Raw genomic sequence first — 25,182 nt, forward strand, 5'->3', positions numbered from 1 at the left:
CGGACAGGAAAGTACTTCACAATCTACTTTCATATCCGCATGTTCCATGCGGAGATCTTGCAGCAAGCACACGGACCCTGTTATAGTTTATGGGGTCCATGTGTTTTCACTACACATTGTAAATGTGCTCGGTAGTCCGTTCAGGGGGTCTCCATGCGGAATCCCCGAATGGCTTACCAAACACAGATGTGAACCAAGGGTAAGTCACAATGCAACCACATTCACAGTCATTAGCTGGCCAAAGACATTGGAGAGAATTCATCATTCTGTCTATTCCAGGTTTCTACGGTTTAGCACAAGACCCTTTCTTGCACCAAATGTGCGTCTTGCCTACCGCATTGTATGAATGTAGACATAGTGCAACGGGCCGGGGACCCCTTTACCGAAAAAATTCACTAGAGCTCGCACCAGTTTTACAAGTAGGAATAACAGAGGAGTGCCAGATTCTTAGGAATAGATGCTCCAGAATTGCTATATCATAGGGAATAAAATTACTGTATGAGTAGTGGTGACAGGTCCTCTGTACTGTACGTGACTACTGAACACAAAACTGTGGTGACAGCTCAGAAGACACGAAGAAGCTTGACAATAGTAAAGCCACGCTGTTTTACATCTTCATATGTGTTATTAATCAGATTTTGTACAATAAAATTAGGATAAAGAACTACTTGTAAGGCTCTATCTACACCATGCTTCTGCTCTTGACTGCATTGTCATAACTTTTAACTTAAAATGCTATTTGGTCAGAGAAAGAGGTCAGTTTCATCATCATTCAAGGTAGTCTAAAGTCTGTGTTATAAATAGAGAACAAGTATGACCATCAATTCTATCTTTGGGCTTCTTCGTATTAAAAGATCTTGAACCCCTTAAGAAGGGTGAGCGTGGGTGCCTTGCGTTTGCTCACTGCTCTAGACGACTTCACGGTGACAAGTTTGGCTTGAGCCACAGAGGGAATCTCCTTGTAGCCCAGAGGGGACAAAGTGCTGAGTGTAGGCATGCCATGGCGGCCGGAGGGTGAAGCAGAGGATATAGGAGGCAGCCCAAGTAATGCCCTCTCCTCAGTGATGTAGAGTGGTGGTCTTAAAGAGGCGCATCTTTCTGCTTCTCTCCTCACCTCCTGTATGGCATCATAAAACACTTGCTGTACCAACCGGAAATCCAGACAAGCAGAGACTTCGCGAAATAGGCAGCCATGACGGGATGCCAGAGCTGAACCATCTGCTATACTGACCTGTCTGAGAGATGAGGAAAAATATAGCTTAGCTGAATGGAATATCACAAAGTGCATGAAATAAAGAATGTTACCAGTAAATCCACCTTCAATAGCTGCCAACACATATAATCCACAGGTTCTCATATGTTCTTCATTCTAGGGATATTTTAATGTCATTCTTGTCCGAAATCCAGTTAGTTGACAGGTTGTGGATGTTATATGAATCGCTATAAATACAGGGCAGTGTAATCCCATCCTCCCACCAGCTAAACATTTTACTCTTTGGTTGAGAAATGTTCCACATATTGCAATCCAAATCAACCTTCAAGATCAAGACATTTTTCTTTTCTTGACATTGGTATTAATGGGGTTGCACAGGATTTACATATAAAACACAACCCCTATCCACAGGTTGTATATGGAATTGCAGCTCAGCCCTATTCACTTAAAGGGTCCATTCACATGGAGGAAAATGGCGCTTTATTTGGCATTTTTCTCCGTGTGAATGGACCCAAAGGCATTTTACAGGACTTACTAATTGATAACCTATCCTTAGACTAGGTGATCAATTGAAGATCTGTGAGCGCCGCTTCTGCTTCACTGGGTATGTGATATCACGTTCAGCGGTCACATGGCCTGATCACAGCTCAGTCCTATTCAAGTAAATGAGCTGAACTGTGTCCCAAGTCAGCTGCTCTATGTACCTGGCTGCTTGGTAAGTACTGAAGAAGATACAACACTTACCCATCTGCAGCCTCTTCAAACAGCTGATCAGTCAAGGACCCAGATGTCGGAGTCTTGACGATTCTTATTTGATGACCTATCCTAAGTATATCCTGGAAAACTCCAGGCCCTACATAGCGAGCCACAGCTGAAAAATGTTGTGGAGAAAAACGCAGCAGAAACGCATTGCGTTTTTTTCTTCAATTATTATACCTATACATAAATGCCAGCGTTTCCGTAGGTATAACTGACATGCTGCGATTTACAAAAACTCTTGCGTTTTTGAAATCATGCCATTTCCACTGCAGATTTTTTCTGCACTATGCCGATGAGATTAGTCAGAATCCCATCCACATTGCAGGCAATGAAAAACGCAACGTTTCTGCTGCAGCCAAAATGCAGCGTTTTCACAATGTGGGGCCTTTGCCTTACATAAGCTTAGTTGCAATACCAGACACAACCAATAGACAGACCCAAAACCAATATGCTAAACAATTGGCAAGCTGATAAAGAAATGTCACTGTATTCACTGTAAATAGTGAGCCTGTAACTACCAAAAGTTAGGTACTGGAATTAATATATGTGGATCTGTCTTTACAAACGGCAGTAAATATAGGTGTAAAATACATTTTGATACCTGCACTCCTTGAATATAAGCAAAGCATTCGCAAAGTAGAGAGCAGCAGAGGAGCAGAGGACCTAGCTGGACAGGGAGAGGCAGAAGAAAAAGACAGCATCATACAATCATGTAATAAGAGGGCTTGTGCCACAGGATAGGTGATACGTGTCTGAGCGTTCCACTACTACAGTATATAACTATCCTGTGGAGAGGTGATAAAGATGGAAAAATGTGGAATGCTAAGTACTAAAATATATCTCCACTACAATGCATGCATGGACTTAGGGGGCGCTCACACTACCGTTGGTGTCCGCTCATCAGTATCCATGGCTATTATTCGTACAAGATTCTAGCGACAGACACTGGCTGGTCCGTTTGCAATTTATATTCATTTCAATGGGATTTTATCTTGTGTCCTTTAGTGTCTATTTACAACCATGTCCGTTTTTTCAAGTGGACAAAAAAATCCTACATGCAGGACTTTTCTGTGCCTTCGAAAACACAGACATGAAACGGTCCGTTATTTTTTTTTAACATTGAGGTCTATGGGCAACGGACATATAATGGACAGTAACTGAAAGCCATACGCAATACAGTGTACAGATCTATCTACTTAGGGCTACTAAGGATAGGCCATAAATTAAAAAAAAAAGCAAAAAAATGGACAACTCCAGCACTTATTAGATGTATGTAGGCCCTACAATTTGCCATGCATTAATGTGTATTACATGTCCATTCAGTAATTCCCATTCACACATAGCTATATAATGTACTGATATATAAATATACACACAGAGCAGAAGTATTAGTGATAGGGGTGATACCTATATCGTTCCATATCCAGCTTGTTGCCTAGTAGCAGAATCGGGCTCTCGTGTACGGCCCTCTTGTTATATTGAGAGATGATCTCTAAATATTGGCAGCATGCCTCAAAGCTCTGTCTGTTATCAATGCTGTATACCACCAGAAAGGCATTAGCCCAGTGCAAGTACCGCTCAGGATTCGCTGGCCCATCCTACAGCAAAAAAAAATAAATTAAGAAATTTTATGAAAATTTAGACTTTTCAGCCATTGAACTAGTAAACATGTACAAAAATACCACAAAATAAAGTACAATAGCTTCAGTATATACCATGTCGGTCTACAAACAAATGTGACTGCGAAATTATTAAAATAGCGCCACTCTTATGCACAGGAAAATGTTTGGTGCTGCTGCTAACCCCATGTTGAAAATCACATTAACCACAGATATTATATGACCTGAAAATAAACAGGATACAATACTGTACATGACTATCACAAAGACAGCACACGTCTGCAAAGTGTGGACGTGTCAATAAGGCGGAATCATTAGCATTTTCTCTCTATGTTTAATAAAGGGAGGAAAAACTCAGAAAATGTAGAATTTTCTCTCAGAAACTTTTTAGCTGCGTTTCACTATGAGGCCTTAGCTTAATGCTGGTGTCAGATGACTGTGCTGCAACCGGCCTGCCATGAGTTAAAAGCACGAGCGGCACACAGAGGACACATGGATGTTCCCTGTGTGCCACCCTAACACGCACCGTGCTTCCGTGGCTCCTTTCATTAAATGTATAGGAGCCACGGTTGCATGGGCCACAAAATAGTACAGGAATAGGACCTGTTCTATACCTTCCGGCCTGCACTGTCAGCCTACACATAGGACCGTGAAATTCACGCTCGTGTGTACGGGCCTATAGAAAGAAATGGGTCAATGTACTAACCATGAAATACATACATGACAGTATATACCTTATATCTGGAGTGGTCTTTAAATTACAGTTGTTTTTATTATCACACAGAGGCCATATTCACACTGTAGCGGATATTACACTGTAGTAAATAGGATTTGATGAAGTGCTGGTGCTTACAGTCATGCAGAAAGCGAGATAATATCTCTTCAACCCTTTCAAGTATTAAAAGTCACGGTGACGCAAAATGTCAGTGAACTCCAATCCCTTGACCCAGTGGTGGATTTGTGTGCCCTGGGATTATATTGTACTCTGGTCACTGAGTCTCCAGCCAAGGTCAGCAGGTTTGGATAGAGATAGTACAGTTCATAGCGTGTGCATTTTCAGCTAATACCAAGAGATCCTGATCATTTCTAACTCACTTCAAAGGCCTCTTTGAATTTGCCCAAGACTCAGATCAAAAGATTCATTGTCCAATACAGGAGCACTCTGTCTGTCTTACAACCTGAGCAGAGTCCGCCAGATCGCAAGCTATTTGTGTCCAACAAAGAGGCTCACTATCCTATGGGTACAGTGCACAACAAGCTTGGAACTTAACCCTTCATTGCTCTTTGAAAATAAACCTTATATGTGGTGGCTGAAATTCAATAATAAAGGGGCTGTGTGGAAAAACGTCTGGCAGAGGTTCACGATATCTGTTGTGGTCTGCTTGGAGGAGTCCATTGACTATAATGTAGTCTGTCAGGTGTCCGTCGTTTTAAAACTGAAATTGGCAGAGGATAAAGTCCTCCATGTAGGACTTTACCACCGATTTCAGGCGGACATTGTGAGTCTCCAATGGAAGGGTCAACTTACAAATATAGGTCCTCTAATGCGCCTATTCCTCCAGAGGACCAGAAGTCTTCTATTTAAAGGGATCCTACCATTAAAACTAAATTTTTCGTCCCTAACACATAGGAATAGCCTTAAGAAAGGCTATTCGTCTCCTACCTTTAGATGTCTTCTCCGGGCCACCGTTTGGTGTAAATCCCGGTTTTTTGTCAGTATGCAAATGAGTTCTCTCACAGCACTGGGGGCTGTCCCCAGCGCTCAAACAGCACTGGGGGGCGTCCCTAATGCTGCAAGATAACTCTCCAGCGCCACCTCCATCTTCTTCAGGAATGACCTCTCTTCGCATATTCTTCCAGCGCTGGCTTCAAACTTCTAGGCTTTGGGCAGCCGACTGTGCATGCCTGCCAGCCACAAGAAAATGGCCGCTTACAATACTGTGTAAGTGGCCATTTTCTTGTGGCCGACGGCCATGCGCAGTCGGCTTTGCCCTAGGCCTAGAAGTTTGAAGCCAGCACCGGAAGAAGATGCGTGAAGAGGCCATTCCTGAAGAAGATGGAGGCGGCGCTGGAGAGTTCTCTCGCAGCATTGGGGACGCCCCGAATGCTGTGAAAGAACTCATTTGCCTACCGATGAAAACCAGGATTTATACCGAACGGCTGCCTGGAGAAGACATCTAAAGGTAGGAGATGAATAGCCTTTTTTAAGGCTATTCCTGCATGTTAGGGACAAAAAATTGAGTTTTAATGATAGGATCCCTTTAACCCTGCTCTCCTGAAGGACCAAATCTTTGTTACATGACCGACCCCACTGTACTCTGAGTACAAGCAGTAGGAGTAGAGTGGGGTTGGTCACGTAACAAAGGGTTAAAAAGAAGACTTCAGTTCTTCCGTCAGCACTATGAAAAGCTCAGTTTGGATGCGGTATGGGGCCGCCATCTATATTTGTAAGCTGACCCTTGTGGTGCAGTACGTACACTGCCAGAAGTTTTTCTTCTCAGTATAACCCCTTTGATAATCTTATAACTAATCCTGGTACTTGTGAATTTGTGGCTACAACCACATCATGTAGTAAATATGATGGAAAGATTTGGTTTATCTCACCCTAAGTGCCTTATGCCAGTCGGTGCTGGTCAATACTTCTCTATAAGGTATTATGAGATGTTGCTGTTTCTAAGTGAATGAAAGAGAATTCTCCTATAGGAGACGTAGCAGATACCTGCAGTAGAAAAGTCTTCCAAAATGTTTAATATGCAACAACATTTGGAATATATAAAAAATACTAAAATGACTGATCTGAGTTTTTTTTACATATTGTACTCACCGGATCAGCTGTGTCCATAACTCTTACAAGAACCGGCTCCTGGTCTACAATTTCTTCTTTAGTATATGTGTCCTCTGCAATATCAACCAAACAAAAGTTCACAGTTGGATTTATCATCCATAGACCCCTCACAAATAAGTGTCTGCTTGGTCTCTGAGTTGTCACCAGTCACTCCCCTTCACTCAATCCCAGTTCTCAATATCCTGCACATTTGCGTCTACCTCATTTCAGTCCACATACTAGATATACAATTCTACTCTATAACATATCTCTAAGAAGGTCTACTGGATCCTGCAGAGGTTCTTTTACATGGGCAGATTTCCGTCTGATTACTAGCAGCGATGGCGGCTTATAATAGCGCGTTAATCTGCACTTGCTTAGTACATCAAAATGGAGCAATGGTTGTGAGTATGCAGATGCAGCTGACCATTCATCCCCATACAGTTTGCATATTGTTAGTAGAGATGAGCGAACACTAAAATGTTCGAGGTTCGAAATTCGATTCGAACAGCCGCTCACTGTTCGAGTGTTCGAATGGGTTTCGAACCCCATTATAGTCTATGGGGAACATAAACTCGTTAAGGGGGAAACCCAAATTCGTGTCTGGAGGGTCACCAAGTCCACTATGACACCCCAGGAAATGATACCAACACCCTGGAATGACACTGGGACAGCAGGGGAAGCATGTCTGGGGGCATAAAAGTCACTTTATTTCATGGAAATCCCTGTCAGTTTGCGATTTTCGCAAGCTAACTTTTCCCCATAGAAATGCATTGGCCAGTGCTGATTGGCCAGAGTACGGAACTCGACCAATCAGCGCTGGCTCTGCTGGAGGAGGCGGAGTCTAAGATCGCTCCACACCAGTCTCCATTCAGGTCCGACCTTAGACTCCGCCTCCTCCGGCAGAGCCAGCGCTGATTGGCCGAAGGCTGGCCAATGCATTCCTATGCGAATGCAGAGACTTAGCAGTGCTGAGTCAGTTTTGCTCAACTACACATCTGATGCACACTCGGCACTGCTACATCAGATGTAGCAATCTGATGTAGCAGAGCTGAGGGTGCACTAGAACCCCTGTGCAAACTCAGGTCACGCTAATAGAATGCATTGGCCAGCGCTGATTGGCCAATGCATTCTATTAGCCCGATGAAGTAGAGCTGAATGTGTGTGTTAAGCACACACATTCAGCACTGCTTCATCACGCCAATACAATGCATTAGCCAGTGCTGATTGGCCAGAGTACGGAATTCGGCCAATCAGCGCTGGCTCTGCTGGAGGAGGCGGAGTCTAAGGTCGGACCTGAATGGAGACTGGTGTGGAGCGATCTTAGACTCCGCCTCCTCCAGCAGAGCCAGCGCTGATTGGCCGAATTCCGTACTCTGGCCAATCAGCGCTGGCCAATGCATTCTATTAGCCCGATGAAGTAGAGCTGAATGTGTGTGCTTAGCACACACATTCAGCTCTACTTCATCGGGCTAATAGAATGCATTGGCCAATCAGCGCTGGCCAATGCATTCTATTAGCTTGATGAAGCAGAGTGTGCACAAGGGTTCAAGCGCACCCTCGGCTCTGATGTAGCAGAGCCGAGGGTGCACAAGGGTTCAAGTGCACCCTCGGCTCTCCTACATCAGAGCCGAGGGTGCGCTTGAACCCTTGTGCAGCCTCAGCTCTGCTACATCAGAGCCGAGGGTGCGCTTGAACCCTTGTGCACACTCTGCTTCATCAAGCTAATAGAATGCATTGGCCAGCACTGATTGGCCAGAGTACGGAATTCGGCCAATCAGCGCTGGCCAATGCATCCCTATGGGAAAAAGTTTATCTCACAAAAATCACAATTACACACCCGATAGAGCCCCAAAAAGTTATTTTTAATAACATTCCCCCCTAAATAAAGGTTATCCCTAGCTATCCCTGCCTGTACAGCTATCCCTGTCTCATAGTCACAAAGTTCACATTCTCATATGACCCGGATTTGAAATCCACTATTCGTCTAAAATGGAGGTCACCTGATTTCGGCAGCCAATGACTTTTTCCAATTTTTTTCAATGCCCCCAGTGTCGTAGTTCCTGTCCCACCTCCCCTGCGCTGTTATTGGTGCAAAAAAGGCGCCAGGGAAGGTGGGAGGGGAATCGAATTTTGGCGCACTTTACCACGCGGTGTTCGATTCGATTCGAACATGGCGAACACCCTGATATCCGATCGAACATGTGTTCGATAGAACACTGTTCGCTCATCTCTAATTGTTAGCAGTATGTCCCCTGTTAATTGCTACCACTAAGCAACCATTTTTATGCTAGCATCAAAGATGCCATCAAATGAACATTTGCTTGGCTGATTACTGCTATGTCTACATGATACAATGGTCAGGAATGAACGATGGAGTCCTGTATTCAAATCCAATCAAAGACAACATTTGTATGGATTTTGTATATTGTCCCCGCGTTTGCGTGGATTAACTCCTGGTACTCCAGTTTTCTCCCACACACCTAAGACATACTGACAGGGAATGTAGATTATAAGCCCTATATGGGACATGATGGCGCTATATAAGTAAAAGAAATAAATATACACTAGCATTGAAATCTCCTTACGATTCTATAAAGGGAAATGTGCACAGGACCCAAATGTAAATGGTTTTGTACATACATAAAAGTCTATAACGTGTCTGTTTTTACTCAGATTACTGCTTGCATCATTGATAGATGAAAGTATCAGCTATGTTACACAAGAAGTATTCTATCACCTTATCTTTATGTCATATATCAGGCAAAATTTAGACTCAGCAGAAAGACTTTCTTGAAGAAAACATGCCTACTATAGAACAAAATATGTCCTAAGTAAATCACTGGTAAACATCTACATTCCCCAGTACTTTATACCCCTGTAATAGTCCTGCCAACAAAAACTACATCCATCCATGAAAAATCTAGGCAAAAGGCCAGGAACATTGCACTTGGCCTAGATCTTCCCATCAGTTTATAAAAGCTAAGACACACTGCATGGCCATAAGTACATTATAAGACGCCGGGCCCTGCGGGAAATGTGATTGGACAATTGGCAGCTTCTCTCAATGTAATCGCTCACATTGGTAAAGGGAGAAGGTGTCGGTAATATACTGTATATTATTAGGATGCAACTCCTTAAAGTGGATCTGTCATCTATATACAGGCAGAGTATGGAGACAGGTCTGTTTTGCTGTAGTTACAGACTCACAAGAACAAAACTGTATTTATATACAGGACAAGACATAAAGTGCAGTTAATTGTGTATTGACTTATCCATGTTAGGTCTCTCATTAATGTAATGGTTTTAATGATTTTCATTAATTCAATCTCTTGTTTAAAGCAAAGATAAGCTTCACCTTACAGCAGGTCTGTCATCATACTGTGCTTGCCTATGTAAGGGGAAAATAATATGGGAACAAATCTGCTCCCCTATTAGGCAAAATTAGGCAAAATTGCAGAATACAGTGGTCACAGAGGTTAAGAGTCCGGTGTATTCATGAGTTTAGCACTGTTCTCATCACAGTGACTGATGTTTTATGGTGCATGCCTAACACAGTATACTGCTGTCAATCACTGCTAATAGGCAGGTGTGCCATAGGGGGAGCCCTTAGACCTTATATAGACAGGGGTGTATTTTCAAATCATGTCCAACCATCTGAATTTATCATAGGTGACACAAATCAAGTTGTCGAAACATCCCAAAGATGATCAAGAGAAATAGGAAGTCCCAGATCTAAATTTCAGTTATAGTAAAGAATCAATACTTAGTACAAAGTGCTACTAAAAAACACTGAGTAAACGCTAGCTTATTTTGTAGAGTAAAATTACACTTGTAAATTTTGCTATCCCATTGACTTCAATGATATTTTTTACACGTGTAAAAATACGCCTGTAAAAATACGCTTGTAAAAATACGCCTGTAAAAATACGCCTGTAAAATGTCATTGAAGTCAATGGGAGTCTTATTTTTACACGTGTATTTTTACACGTGTATTTTGCAAAAATACACGCGCATTTACTCAGTGTGAATGCACCCCTCTAAATACACCCGACTCATAAACTATGTGTCTGAAAGGGCCCACAAAACATCCTTATAGAGCTGACTCTTGAGCAATTCACTTGCCACTAAGGTTTAGACATAAATAACATGCAAGATCTTACTGAGGGTCTTGTGTGCACATCTTTGTTATGTGACCAACCCCACTCCATTCTGAGTACAAGTAGCAGGTCACGTAACAAAGAGTTAGACCTTCAGGAGATCAGGGTTAAATAGAAGGGTTCAGGTCCTATGTTGGCACTACAAAAAGCTCAGATGGGGTGTGATGATTCTGATGAACATATACTATAATACAATTAAAACTTGTTAACTAATATGACCTTCTACATTACACAGTCTATGCTTGGATAAAAATGTAATACTATGGTTTCCCCATAATACACTATGTAATGCACCACCACAGTGGTCTATCGCAGTATATCAATATAAGTACATATCTAGGCCTCAGAGTAGCGCATCGGTGATAGATGGATAAATTGGCGGACTAGTATATGGAAGAAACAGTTAATCCCCTTCATTAAATATGAGCGCCCTGGACTGGAGTCAATAGATCTGACAGAAAATGAATTACATTGCCTTGGAGAAGCGTTCTCCACAAACCCTGAGTGAAAACATTTACTTCGCTGCCTGTCTGGGCACTTGAGGCTTTTTTAAGCATCAGAGCAAAGATTGATATCACTTTAATCTCTGCCATTACTCACCCTGATTCCTGACCAATTTCTGCATCTTGTCACATTAATGAAGACAATTATTCCCACAAGACAAAATCCAGATAACTTTCTACTTGTCTGAAAACTCTCTGGCATGGCCTTCCTTCCAAATATATCTCATTTCCCTGCTTGCAACGTGTATGTTGCAGCAACCATCTGAAGATGTTTATGAACTGTAGATGTCAGGTCACCCATCCCGCACATGGTACAGTTTATGTTGTTCCTTGTATTAATGTAATAGAATTGATCTGGAACAGCACGGGAATTGGTTAACAAGTAATACGGCTCCTCTGTATAGCTTTGATTTATTTTATGGAATTTATTTTAAAAAAAATAAAAAATGATCTTGCCATTCTATATCAGATACCAAATTACAGAAGAATTCACCCCTAAGCGCATTCCTTCTAGGAGAGAATAACTATGCAATAAGTTGCGCTATGCAGGCACTGTAAGGGCACCAGGTAAGCTTTCATCCTAATCACTGGCTTTCCAGGAAAAGCCAATGTCCTCTTATGGACTCACATGGTCACTCTTTCCACAAGAGACATTCAGCAGTCATGGACTGTGAACTGTATATATAGTAGGCCAAACCTCTGATTGTTCTATTCTCCACAGACTGACTCCAACTTCTGTTCTGATCGTGACTGCTTCATAAATAGCACAACAAGGTTCTGCCTTTGGGGGAATAACCTCATCTCCAGAATGTACCAGAATAAGAAGTAAGAAGTGTCACAATGACTCAACATTGGCAGTGAGAGTAGCACATAGAAGTATACAGTGCAATCATGAGTCATCATTATTAGTAGCAGTGAGCCATGTACTACACAGAAAACACTTTATTGTGGGGGAAGCTCAGTGGCTAGCCTTGCAGCGCTGGAGTTCTGGATTCGAATCCCGCCAGGAACAACACCTGCAAGGAGTTTGTGTGTTCTCGCTGTGTTTGCGTAGATTTCCTCCCTATTCTACAAAGACATACAGATAGGGGAAAAAAAATGTACATTGTGATTCCCATATGGAGTTCACAATCCACATTTTAAAAAAAACCAAAACACTTTATTGTTACATAGCTTAGAATTACATAGAGCATGGTACAAGGCCTAACAGCACAATTTCGAGAATTAAAGAAGACTTTTCACCACTTCCAGCAAGTCCAGATGTTTACATCCATTAATAGTCGCAGCTCAACTGATCCCAGCAGACAGTTTTTTCTCTAGCCCCCATTGTTCCCAAGCAGTCAATGCTTTTAGTTTTGATGCCTGATATACTATTTGGATTGTTTACATCAGTAATGTCAGGCAGGAGCAGACAAAGGGTGTGATTCTGAGCTCTGACACTGGCTGCCTCTGATTGGAGCTCTGAATCACGCCCATACCTGACACCGCCCTTCTGACATTAGGGCTTAAATAGCACATCAGGCACCAAAACTACCTGCTCTTGCTTCTCCTGAGCAGTGGGGGCTAGAGAGAAAATTCCAACTGTGCTGGAATCAGTGGTATATATTCACAGATACTAAGAACTTGAATTGGTGAAAATGGTGAAAGGTCCTCTTTAAGACCAGAAGTGAACCTAGCCTCTCTGCTGACTCAGGCAACATATAGAAAGATGCCAGTGAACCTAGCGATCTTTGATTCTATGATGGAGCTCCTCTAATTAAAATTGTAGGCCATGCCACTGCCATTTTCAGACCACAAAATCCACTTATTGGGCCAGTATAAAGCCCCCTTAACTGTATATAGGATGGAGGTGAGTAAAATTAACAACACTTATACTTACCTTGACTCACCTCTCCTAGGCTTCATTGCAGTGCCAACAGTACCCAATGTTCTCTTCAGGCTTCATTCTGACATTATGTGGAGTGGGGTCCCTGCTGAGCATAGCTCAATATACCCCATGCGATCAGTGAGTGCAAATCACTGGCCTTAGATGTGACCCTTTAGCACATGATGTCTGGCGCAGGCTGGAAGAGGCCTGAAGAAGATGTTGGGAGATCGCTGAATGCCCAGGAGAGGTGAATATAACTTTTTGTAGTTTTTACTCACATCCCCTGGTGCCACACAAGTTTGGCCACTACCTATTTGATTATTCCAAGAGGTAGCGATCCCAATCCCACTCTTGTCATGTCTGGCCTCAACTTCTGACTCCAGGGTGTGGACGCTGAAGAACTCTATATCACCCTCTACACAGTATAAGGGCTAATACCTGAATTCTAAAATAAAAAGTGATTATGTGTGTAAAAGGATAATCTTCATGGACATCTACCACCATGGTACAGAATACTCACCAAGGAAGGGGTCATATTCACTTATAAACCTCCTGGTCAGGAACTTCACTGTCAATGCTGGAAAGAAGAAGTAATTTTAAATGATCATCTGCACCTACAATGGATCATGAATGACGATCGATGAGGATTTCTGACAAGTGACATTAACCATATCATCTCACATCTATTAAAGCACCATAACCTGGAGATTTCAGGCAGCCGAATAGGCCAATATAAGCCATTGTCTGACAGCTGTCAGCACTTTTTCATGACATGACTGACTGATGGCAGATATCTGTGCATAAGGTTATCTGTTGTGTTGGATTTCTACATTTGTCGTTGGATTTTGTGCCTAAACAATAATTCACATGAAGCATCAGGTCTGCATCACATCAATGGGAGCCCCGGCCAAAGATCAGGGCAGGGATCAATCTGTGATTTGTCATTTTCACTTGTCCAAAATAACATCCATGAGAAAATCTTTTAGAAAATAGACATCTGAGGCTGTTAATATATGTACAACTTAAAGGGGTATTCCCATCTTGGCATGTGGAAGTCTCTCCAATGACTTGTACGTGACTTCCAAATATAGCTCAGTAGGCAGCCTCAGCTATTTTCGGAAAACTTATACAACTGAATGGAGATTCACCCATGTGACAGAGACTAGCCGAAGTGGATGCCAAGATGTGAATACCCCTTTAACAGGTCTCAAAATAATATCAGCAAAGCTGGAAGTATCCGATTATCTCCTACAAGTTCTGTATGCATCTAGCAAACAGGGTTTAATACATTATAAGACCATTAGGGGGCGACATTTTCCTTCACTTATTCCACTTGTCAGTAATCTTTGAAGGACATTATCTTATCTTATACAACAATACTGAAGCATTAAACAGCATTTAGCCCTAAAATAAAATAAATAAAAAAAATCAAACTTTAATTTATAGTTTAATACACTTATTTTATAAGAAGACTGAGCTGACACCCCTCCATGTCTATTTACTATTGTATTATCCATGAAATGACAATTCTGGAGCATCTGTTCCTATTATTCTGGAAATCTATTTAGATTTAGTAAGTAGAATATCAGAGGAACAGCACGATTTCTATGAAAAGATGATCCAGAATTTTTTCATTTTTTATTTCAGATTTTTTTTTGGGGGGGGAGGGGCTATACAGATATATATATATATATATATATATATATATATATATATATATATATATATATCAAAAAGACATGTCAGTAGAGATGAGGGGGCCTATTTAATTAGGGTTAAAGGGGTTGTGCCATTAAGGACACTTATCTCCTTATCTCTACAGGACAGGGGATAAGTGTCTGATCGCTGGACTTCCAGTGATCTGGAGAATGGGGGACCAAGAGTGCCGCTAAAGTGATGTGAATGGAGCACTTGTCGGTGCTCCATTCACTTCTATGGGGCTGTCAGGATAGAAGTGAATGGAGCGACGGTCATGCAAGTGCACGGCCATTCTATTAACATGGAGGATTTTCACCAGTTTTCCTAACAACTGGGGGACCCAGGAGTCAGGCTCCAAGTGATCGAAGACTTATCCCCTATCTTGTGGATAGGGGATAAGTGTCCTTAATGGCACAACCACTTTCAGTGCAAGAAACAGAGCATTTGCTTACATCTCATTTGCATTCCTTTTAAAGGAAAATCCAGTGACATATGGAGTGCCCTCACCTGTAGGAATCCCATGTGTCACCATATATGGGTCAGTATACTAGTGATGTCAATGGTGTTATGGCAAACATTTTAACATCTATCCCATAGTTAGCAGTCACCACATATCAATGAGCGTTGTATTGCAAGCAACAGAGACGCAGAGCATATTATTGTTGGAACCATAGATGGCATCCATTTCTTTAGATGACATGCAGATGCAGAGCAGCCCATTTTTGTTGGCATCACATATAGACCAGTATATTATTGTTGGCGCCAGATCTGGCTGTTTTTGTATCAGACATATTTTGTACTGTTGTACATTATATTTGGCATTACTTTACTAGAGGTATTTTATGTTACTGTGAGTCACTTTAGTATTGAGCTGGAGCCATTACTTTATGGGTATGTTCACACAGAGCAATTTGAAGAGGAATTGTCTCCAAAAACAAGCCTCATAAAAGCCGGAGCAGTCGAGACTGAGATTCAGGTTTCTGGTGTGGGTTTGCACACGTGTTTAGCCACAAATGCAATAGAAGTCAGAATAGAAGAAGACCTCAAATTCCACTCAAATTTCTTCTGTGCTGTTTCAATATTTAATATTGTATTTTAATTGTGGTTGATCTTTGCAGCCTTAGGTGACAGGCACACGGCCTGTGCATTCATTGGGGCCAGCGAGTACAGCTGCAAAACCAGACCAAAACAGGACCTATCCTGAGTCTTGCACCACAGACTCTCGGCCCACATATGGAGCCGTAGAAATCACGGTCGTGTGCATGGGCCCATAGAAATGAATGGGTCAGTGTGCTATCCAGGAAAAACCCAGATAACACACTGAACTAGCATATAGTCATGTGCAAGGGGCCTTATATAATGTATATGTAATTCTACAACTTCAAATAGGAAAAACAGGTGACTTCAACAGGAACATACATGAGATATTTGGAATACATATGTAGCTGCCCCACCTTTGCCCTGGTGGACTAGGGGGTAAAAAGTACCTTCTAGGGAAAATTGCACCATACAGGGTGTGTGATACATGAGTGTATGTGTACTGCATAGTCATTTGACATATATTATCCAAAGGCTCAAGCATACCCGATGAGTTAAATAAAACATATAAGTTTTATGATGAGTTTTTTCTGAAATTTTATAATAGCTAATCCCGAGGATAGTTCATCATATCAGATCAATGAGGGTCCAACTTTCCGAACCTCCAACCATCAGCTGCTCAAAGGGGCTGTATTGGAAATAACACAGCTCCATACACTGTGCAGTGGCTCGGTGTGGTACTACAACCACTCCAACCATGTCTAAGTCAAACAGCTACTCAGTGGTGGTGCCAAGAGTTAGACCTCCACCATTCTGATAGTCACAACCTATCCTATGAACAGGTCCTGGAAAGTTCATTGAACTTTATTACATTGACAATTAATAGATAAAACAAGAGTGCCTTCTACTTGTTATATGTAGTTGAGATTTTTGTTATTATTTTAGTACAGTCTCCATAAGACCACAGAAGATCACTCCACTATCCAACACCAGATCGCCTAGGGTATTTTTTTATGCATCCTGTCAATCTTCTCCCTCAAAGCAAGGATATAATACTTTGATAATATGTTATGACACAAGGATGGCCTATGGCTCAGTAGTACATAACCATACGGGCTATATATGTTTCCATACAGCCTCTGTGCAGGTGGCCTGAAGTGATATGGAACTTAATTGAGATTTTAATGCAAGCTGATAACTACATCAAATGTGTATATAGGGATCTTCATGCCTTTGTTTGACTATAGCAGGCTCATATATAGAATTATACTATACAAGTGCACTTGTTATGTACATGTATGTGTCTAAAATCAAGAGAATGGACTTACCTGACTTGCCAGCTCCTCGGCATCCTAGCAGTACAAGGTTACATTCTGACTGCAAGCTGCGGTCGTTGGAAGCTGTGAAATGGGAAGCATTGACGGCTCTGGGTTTCCCAAACATCAGAGACATTATCTGTTGTTATGAAAGTGAGAAGTACATGAATTATTAAAATAACATGCTACTCTATGGTATAGGATATGCTCGTAGTTAACGAGTGCTCTGTCCACTGTCTACTTTAGGTAGGGTTGTCAGCTGCTAGACCTAATAGACTTTATTGGCAGTAAGATCTATTACTATGTCTTGGGTCAATTCAACTTTGTTTGCATATATGCAATGTGTCCACTAGTACCATATATAATATATATGTGCACATATCTCATCCAGGGGCATAATAAGATAATCCTTTAATAGTCCCACAGTGGGGATATTTCAGCATGTTAAAGCAGCATAGTAATACAGGTACAGGATAATACACATTAATATATTACAGACGTAGACACACATAAGCTGAGAAGAGAAGATATACTAGGAGTCCATAGCAGCTAAGGAAGAGAAGAAAGAAGGAAGACTTCATAATCATAATCATTAGTTCTCTGTGCGGAGTGATCTTCGCTAGTACTGATATAGATTATACAGCCTGGTCGCGGTTGGAAGGAAGGACCTGCGATAGCGCTCCTTCTCACACTTGGGGTGGAGCAGACGGTCACTTACAGTGCTGCCAAGTGCCATCAAGGTCTCATACATGGGGTGGGATTTGTTCTCACCACGGACAGTATTCTTCTGTCACCCACCACCTGTACTGGGTCCAGGGGGCTCCCCAGGACAGAGATGGCCCTTCTGATCAGCCTGTCAAGTCTATTTCTGTCCCTGGTTCTCCCCTAGCAGGCCACACTGAAAAAGATGGCTGAAGCAACCACAGAGTTGAAGAAGGCCCTAAGGGCCCCTTCACATGGCTGATACGCTGGCTGCTTTAGAACGTGTAAACGTTCCATAGCAGTGGCGTCTAAAGCAGTTCCCATTGTTTTCTATGGGAGCCGGCATACGTGCGCTCCCCATAGAAATGAATGGAAAAAGCAGCCCATTCATTTCTATGGCGAGCGCGCGTCTGCCGGCTCCCATAGAAAACAATGCGATCTGCTTTAGACGCCGCTGCTACGGAATGTTTACACATTCTAAAGCAGCCAGCGTATCAGCCGTGTGAAGGGGCCCTAAGAAGTGCCCCCTGGACTGGCCCTCAGCCTCCTGAGCAGGTAGAGTCTGCTATGGCCCTTTCTGTGCAGCGCCTCCAGGTGACCAGCCCAGTCTAGTTTATTATTGAGGAGCACACCCAGGTACTTATAGGTCCTGACTATCTCAATACATGTCCCTTGGATCTCCACCAGGGTTGGAGCACTTCTCCGTTTACTAAAGTCCACCACCATTATTATTATTATTATTATTACCCGATGGGCTACAATGACTACCGACCTGTAGCACTGACATCACACCTAATGAAGGTCCTAGAGAGACTGGTCCTGACACACCTACGCCCCCTAGTGAGCTCCGCTCTGGACCCCCTCCAGTTTGCCTACCGGCCAGGCATTGGGGTAGATGACGCCATCATCCACCTTCTTCACAGAGCTCTCTCTCACCTGGAGAAACCCGGGAACACTGTGAGAATAATGTTCTTTGATTTCTCCAGTGCGTTCAACACCATTCAGCCAGGGCTACTGAGGGAGAAGCTGAACCTTGGTGGTGTGGACCATCACCTGTCCAACTGGATCCTAGACTACCTGACAAACCGCCCTCAGTATGTGAGAGCCCAGGACTGTGTGTCTGACACTGTGATCTGTAGTACGGGGGCACCTCAAGGTACAGTTCTTGCCCCATTCCTCTTCACACTGTACACTGCTGACTTCAGGCACAACTCATCCAGCTGTTACTTACAGAAGTACTCCGATGACTCTGCTATAGTCGGCCTTATCACTGATGGCGATGATAGGGAATACAGAGACTTAAACCGGGATTTTGTTGAATGGTGCCAGCAGAACCAGCTCAGGATTAATGCTGGGAAGACCAAGGAGATGGTGGTGGACTTTAGTAAACGGAGAGGTGCTCCGACCCCGGTGGAGATCCAAGGAACATGTATTGAGATAGTCAGGACCTATAAGTACCTGGGCGTGCTCCTCAATAATAAACTAGACTGGGCTGATCACCTGGAGGCGCTGCACAGAAAGGGCCACAGCAGACTCTACCTGCTCAGGAGGCTGAGGGCCTTCGGAGTCCAGGGGACACTTCTTAGGGCCTTCTTCAACTCTGTGGTTGCCTCAGCCATCTTTTTCGGTGTGGCCTGCTGGGGAAGCAGTATATCAACCAGGGACAGAAATAGACTTGACAGGCTGATCAGGAGGGCCAGCTCTGTCCTGGGGAGCCCCTTGGACCCAGTACAGGTGGTGGGTGACAGAAGGATACTGTCTGTGGTGACCTCCATGCGGGGGAACAAATCCCACCCCATGTATGGGACCCTGATGGAACTTGGCAGCACTGTAAGCGACCGTCTGCTTCACCCCAAGTGTGAGAAGGAGCGCTATCGCAGGTCCTTCCTTCCAACCGCGACCAGGCTGTATAATCTACATCAGACCAAACGAAGAGCTCTCCACACAGAGAACTAATTGATTATGAGGATGACCATGAGGTCTTCCTCTTTCTCTTCTGTTTTTCCTTAGCTGCCATGGACTCCTAGTATATCTTCTCTTCTCAGCTTATCTGTGTCTACGTCTGTAACATATTACTCTGTATTATCCTGTATCTGTATTACTATGCTGCTGTAACACGCTGAAATTTCCCCAAGGTGGGACTATTAAAGGATTATCTTATCTTATCTTATTATTTATAGAGCACCATTAATTCCATTAATTCCATGGTAATTCCATGGTCCTTGGTCTTCCCAGCATTAATCCTGAGGTGGTTCAGCTGGCACCATTCAACAAAATCCCGGTTTAAGTCTTTGTATTCTTTGTATTCCCTATCGTTAGACTCATATTGTACAATATGTACAATTCTACATTTGACCTTTTAAAGAGGACCTTTCACCACTTGGAGCACATGCAGCTTTATCTACTGCTAGAAAGCCGACAGTGTGCTGAATTCAGCGCACTGTCGGCTTTCCCGATCTGTGCCCCAGGTGAAGAGCTATCGGTGCCGGTACCGTAGCTCTTCACTGTCAGAAGGGCGTTCCTGACAGTCAGTCAAGAACGCCCTTCCTCACAGCAGGTCCTATAGCGCTGTGCTGTGAAAGCCGAGAGGAACGCCCTTCTGACGGTGAAGAGCTACGGTACCGGCACTGATAGCTCTTCACCTGAGGCACAGTTCGTGAAAGCTGACAGTGCGCTGAATTCAGCGCACTGTCGGCTTTCTAGCAGTATATAAAACCACATGTGCCCCTACTGATGAAAGGTCCTCTTTAGACAGGAAACCTTTCACATGAAATATTAGTAGCGATATGTATCATGTTATAGAACAGGGATAATAGAGGAGAATAGCACAAGTGGTCTTGACAAAGAAGGTGGCTAGTATGGAAAACTGAAAATCCGTCACAGAAAATGTGGTCTGGGTAAGGAGGTGTACTTGTGAAAAGGTAGTCTTTTGGAGAGGTTTTACTGTAGACAGGGCGGACATAGGTGTAGTCCAGACAGCTGCACAGGGGCCCAGTAGCTCAGGGGGCCCTATCACTGTACCAGCAGCTTTGTACTGTCCATAAGACTGCAGATACATGTCTAAACGAATGAAATTCATGGCTAAAGATTGTTGGTGGATTCTTAGAGAGACATAAGGAGGTGCTCTGTAATGAAGTACGGGAAAACAAGGGATCCATAAGTGTTCCTGCAGAGGAGCCCTTGGCCGTCCCTGTGCACCCCTGAATTTATAGTTTCATGGGAAAAGATTCAGTATAATTTCTTATTTATTGCCCTAAATGACAAGTTATACTGAATCTTTTCCCACAAATTATATATCCATCTTTTCTGCTCCTCCTGCTCTATAACATGCTAAAGATTGCACTGCAGATGTAATGTTAACTATCAGAGAGCTCATATTCAATGGATTCAGGGCATTTGGGGCCAACAGCCAATAAATATCTTTAGTTCATCTCATGAAACAACTTTACCGGAGCATTACAATAATTCGACATTCATTTTTGTAGTGTGAGGGATCTTTGGGGCTTGTTTTTTATGGCACAGGGACCTTTGGGGCTTCTTCAGGATCGAAGGCCCAATAGCAGCTGCCGCCTCTGCATCCCCTATAGCAGTGGTAGGGAATGTACAGCTCTCCAGCTGTTGCAAAACTACAACTACCACCATGCATACTTGCTCTGCTGTTCTTGGAACTCCCATGGAAGTGAATGGAGCATGTTGGGAGTTGTAGTTTCACAGCATCTGGAGAGCCGAAGGTTCCCTACTAGAGATGAGTGAACACTATTCTGAACAGCCGTTCCGAATAGCACGCTCCTATAGAAATGAATGGAAGTGGCCGGCGGCCGGTCGCTTAACCCCCCCGCATGCTGGCTACATCCATTCATTTCTATGGGAGCGTGCTATTCGGAACGGATGTTTCAAATAGTGTTCTCTCATCTCTATTCCCTACCCCTGCCCTATAGCTACACACCTGCATAGGACATTCCCAAGAGCTGAAGTGAGCTCCATGCGATATGAATAATACATGCTCCCTGCCTCCTCATTGTAAATGATATAAACCTGCAGGGCATGGACAGTCTATTACGTATGAATGCTTCATTGGTAATCATGTATTGCTGTATGACTGGTGCAGTATTATGTACATAATGTTCCTGACTAGACTCCAGCTTTTAGCCTTGTACACGTATCCTTTAGGATTTATGGTCAGACATTACAAAGCTACCGAATTGAAATTCATTGTATATATACCTAGTTTAAACATTGTCCATTTAGAGTACATTGTGTCCTTGCCTGAAGCTGTATTAACACATAAAATGCAGACAGGCCCATAAATTGTTGAATTTAGTCATTTTTACAGTTTTATCACTTATGAGAGTTATCACAATGCACTTACAATGCAACTTTAAGGAGGAAATCCCCATGTTGCAAAAACGCTATGTTTTACAGTACCTGCAAAGTGGATGGGGTTCTGGCTAATGCCAACTACATATTGCAGAAAAAAAAATCTGCAGCGGAAAAGGTGCGTTTATGAAAATTGCAGCATTTCAATTATACATACAGAAACACTGGAGTTTTCTATATAGGTATATTAGGGGCAGGAAACCTCTGCAAAATCGCAATGAAAAATGCTGCACAAAAAAAAACGCAGTTTTTTCCGTGGCATTTTTTGGCTGCACTTCACTACGTGCGACCTTAGCATAAAAAGGTTAAATGCAGATCTACATCAGGTAACTTACAGTATATTTTGGGACAAGTTGGTAAATAACGCATCACATTAAATCATGTACAATATATTACTATGCTATATAGTCTAGATCCCCATAACAGCAGTGTTCTTCCCATAATAGACATAGTCTAACTACATGCAGATGTAGCACAGCTGGATTTGTCTTTTTGCTTTTTAAGGTGATATCATGTTATAAATTCGGAGACCCCCAGAACCTTACTTGTATTCCCATAGAAAGCCACACATATAACATATCATGATATCACAATGCGTTATAGGACATGGCAAACTCAATACTGCTATATCAGTATTAGAAATAGGTACAAGGCAATGTCTTCTCACCTGATATTGGTTAGAAGGAGGGATTTGGGGGTCTAAATAGTTAGAGACCCTGGGATTTTCCAAACCGCAGCTTTATAAATCCATTAGGATAAATGCTGGAGAAACACATTCTGTATGGGGGTCTTCAGACACCAGCCGTTGTCCCTGTATTGGAGATGAAAGGTGCAGTCGCTTCTTAATCCTGTGTAAATTTTGGAGTCTGCACTAAGTTCCTGTTGATTTCTACTACCACCGCTCCAGCTGCCTCTTCCCACAGCTGGAATATACAAAGAGCCCCCTCCCCGTATCCCCCTCTCAGCTGATCTTGTGAGGTGTTTGTCAATGTATGCTCCAAGTTTTCCCTGTTTCCCAGTCCTGTGGTCGGTGCAGATTCTCAACGTCCACTATCGAGTTCTCTCTCTATGAAGAAGACCTTAGATTTTCTCCCTGGATTTTCCCTCTGTCCCTTCAAAGTGCTGTGACTCCTTACTGTAGCTGAGATGTCTCATTGTCCTGGGTTTTCTTGCCAGATGTCTCAGTGCCCAGTTTCTCTCTCACTGTCTTTAGTCAGTCTCCTGTTCCATCATTCTGCACATGGGGCAGTGCTGTTCTACTGTTCTGGACAGCCTGGGCCCCTGCCAAACTCCTTGTATGGGAAGTATTTTTTTCAGAGCCCCAGAGGAGAAGAATGAGAATCATCTTCTGTGTGTCGCAGATCATCCCCAGACCCAGAGAATGGTCCCTAAACCTAATACTGCAATGCTCTGATTGTTCTTGAGGCGGTCTAGGCTTACAAGGGTTCATCTTCCCAGCTGTATATAGCATTTGTCTACCAAAGAGCAGAGATCTTTTTTATTTATTTTTTATTTCCACAACACAAAGTGTGTTTATATAAAAGGTCATAAAAGATGCAAAAAGTTGCAAAATGTAGCTATGATAACACATAAAGTATAATATGGCAGACAGAGGGTTTCTTATTCAATAGTAAAACTAAAATAACTTACACAACCAGCGGACCGATTCATTTATGTGGTAGCTATTCAACGTCTTTTTTTAAGACATAGATTTTTCTTGCAATATATGTTATTATATGTTACCTAGAATGGAACTAGCGAGAACTTGGCTTCTATTCCAAAGCCACACAGATGAATGGTATGTGTTCATATATCTAGTTTTTAAAGGGAGTCTATCATTAGCATATTCCATTTTTAGCTGACCCCATGCTAATGATGCTCAGGGAGAACAGGGGCATTCCCACTGTGCTCCGAGCACAGACTCGTCATCACTGCAAGGTCGCCTCCATTTGAATATACTGACACCCCCTGGGATCTTTAACCGTCCTCTTTGCTGCAATGAGCAGCCGACACTCTGTTCTTCGGGAGCGAAATTCCACATATGCGCTGTCAGCTCTGCCCCGAACCCAATGAGGCAGAGCCGCTCGAAGTCCTGATCAGGACAGCTGAAGATCCAGGGGTCATCGGTACAGTGGCGTAACTAGGAATGGCGGGGCCCCATGGCGAACTTTTGACATGGCCCCACCGACACCGACGCCAAAGACCTCAACCGACCCCCTCCTACGCATTCCTGTACGCTCTATTATGTCCCTTAGTGGCCCCTGCACACACTATTATGTCCCTCAGTGGCCCCTCCACACAGTATTATCCCCCATAGTAGCCCCTGCACACAGTATTATGTCCCACTGTGGACACCCATAAACAATTATTATACTCTGGGGTCTTTTCAGACCCCAGAGTATAATAATTGGAGACCCAGGGGGAGAAAAACATTAAAAAAAACTCTGTTACTCACCTATCTCCCGGCTGCTACGCTGTCGGCCTCCGAAGCAGTCCATCTTCAATGACGTCAGACGTCACATGACCCGGGACGCAGGTCGGGGTCATGAGACGTCAGACGACTAGGCTGAAGCCTGCCCAGATCGTGGAGAGGTAAGTAACATTGTTTTTTATGTTACTTACCTCTCGTGGGCCACCGATCATTATACTCGGGGGTCCGGAAAGACCCCTGAGTATAATGATAGCAGCAGTAGTGGCTGTCACCAGGCCTCTAATGTCCCGGGCCCTGTGGCAGCTGCCTCTGCTGCTACGGCGGTAGTTACGCCACTGCATCAGTATATTCAGACGGAAGCAGCCTTGCGGTAATGATGAGCCTGTGCTCGGTGTACAGAGGGAACGTCCCTTGTGCTCCTTGAGCATCATTAGCATAATGGAAAAAGAAGCATTATTCAAAAAATGGTGGCGCTAAAAAGGAATAGAACGGTAGGATTAGAATAATCTTTATAAAGGCTATTCCAACGTGGGGTCAACTAAAAATGTAATATACCAATGATATACTCCCTTTAATATTTCTAAGGCTATGTTCAGACTACCATTATTACTGTACATTGCTGTCATATTGTAATGGGCACAGATGAAGCCTCCCCTATCGTTGTCCGTTCTCATT

The 25,182-nt window shown here is 43.1% G+C and overlaps 1 protein-coding gene across 1 annotated transcript; it reads right to left on the bottom strand.

Moving 5' to 3' along the window:
* Positions 1 to 398: 398 nt before the first annotated feature.
* On the bottom strand, positions 399 to 23,305 carry RASL12 (RAS like family 12). The gene is made up of 6 exons (XM_075276172.1): positions 22,744 to 23,305; positions 17,010 to 17,136; positions 13,466 to 13,522; positions 6,416 to 6,489; positions 3,380 to 3,570; positions 399 to 1,235 (listed from the first exon to the last, which is right to left on the bottom strand). The coding sequence occupies exons 2-6, from the start codon at positions 17,131 to 17,133 to the stop codon at positions 848 to 850; spliced, it is 834 nt and encodes a 277-aa protein (XP_075132273.1). The 5' UTR covers positions 17,134 to 17,136; positions 22,744 to 23,305; the 3' UTR covers positions 399 to 847.
* Between the last annotated feature and the right edge of the window lie 1,877 nt (positions 23,306 to 25,182).

This window comes from Leptodactylus fuscus, chromosome 5 (assembly GCF_031893055.1).
Source record: "Leptodactylus fuscus isolate aLepFus1 chromosome 5, aLepFus1.hap2, whole genome shotgun sequence".
NCBI lineage: Eukaryota > Metazoa > Chordata > Amphibia > Anura > Leptodactylidae > Leptodactylus > Leptodactylus fuscus.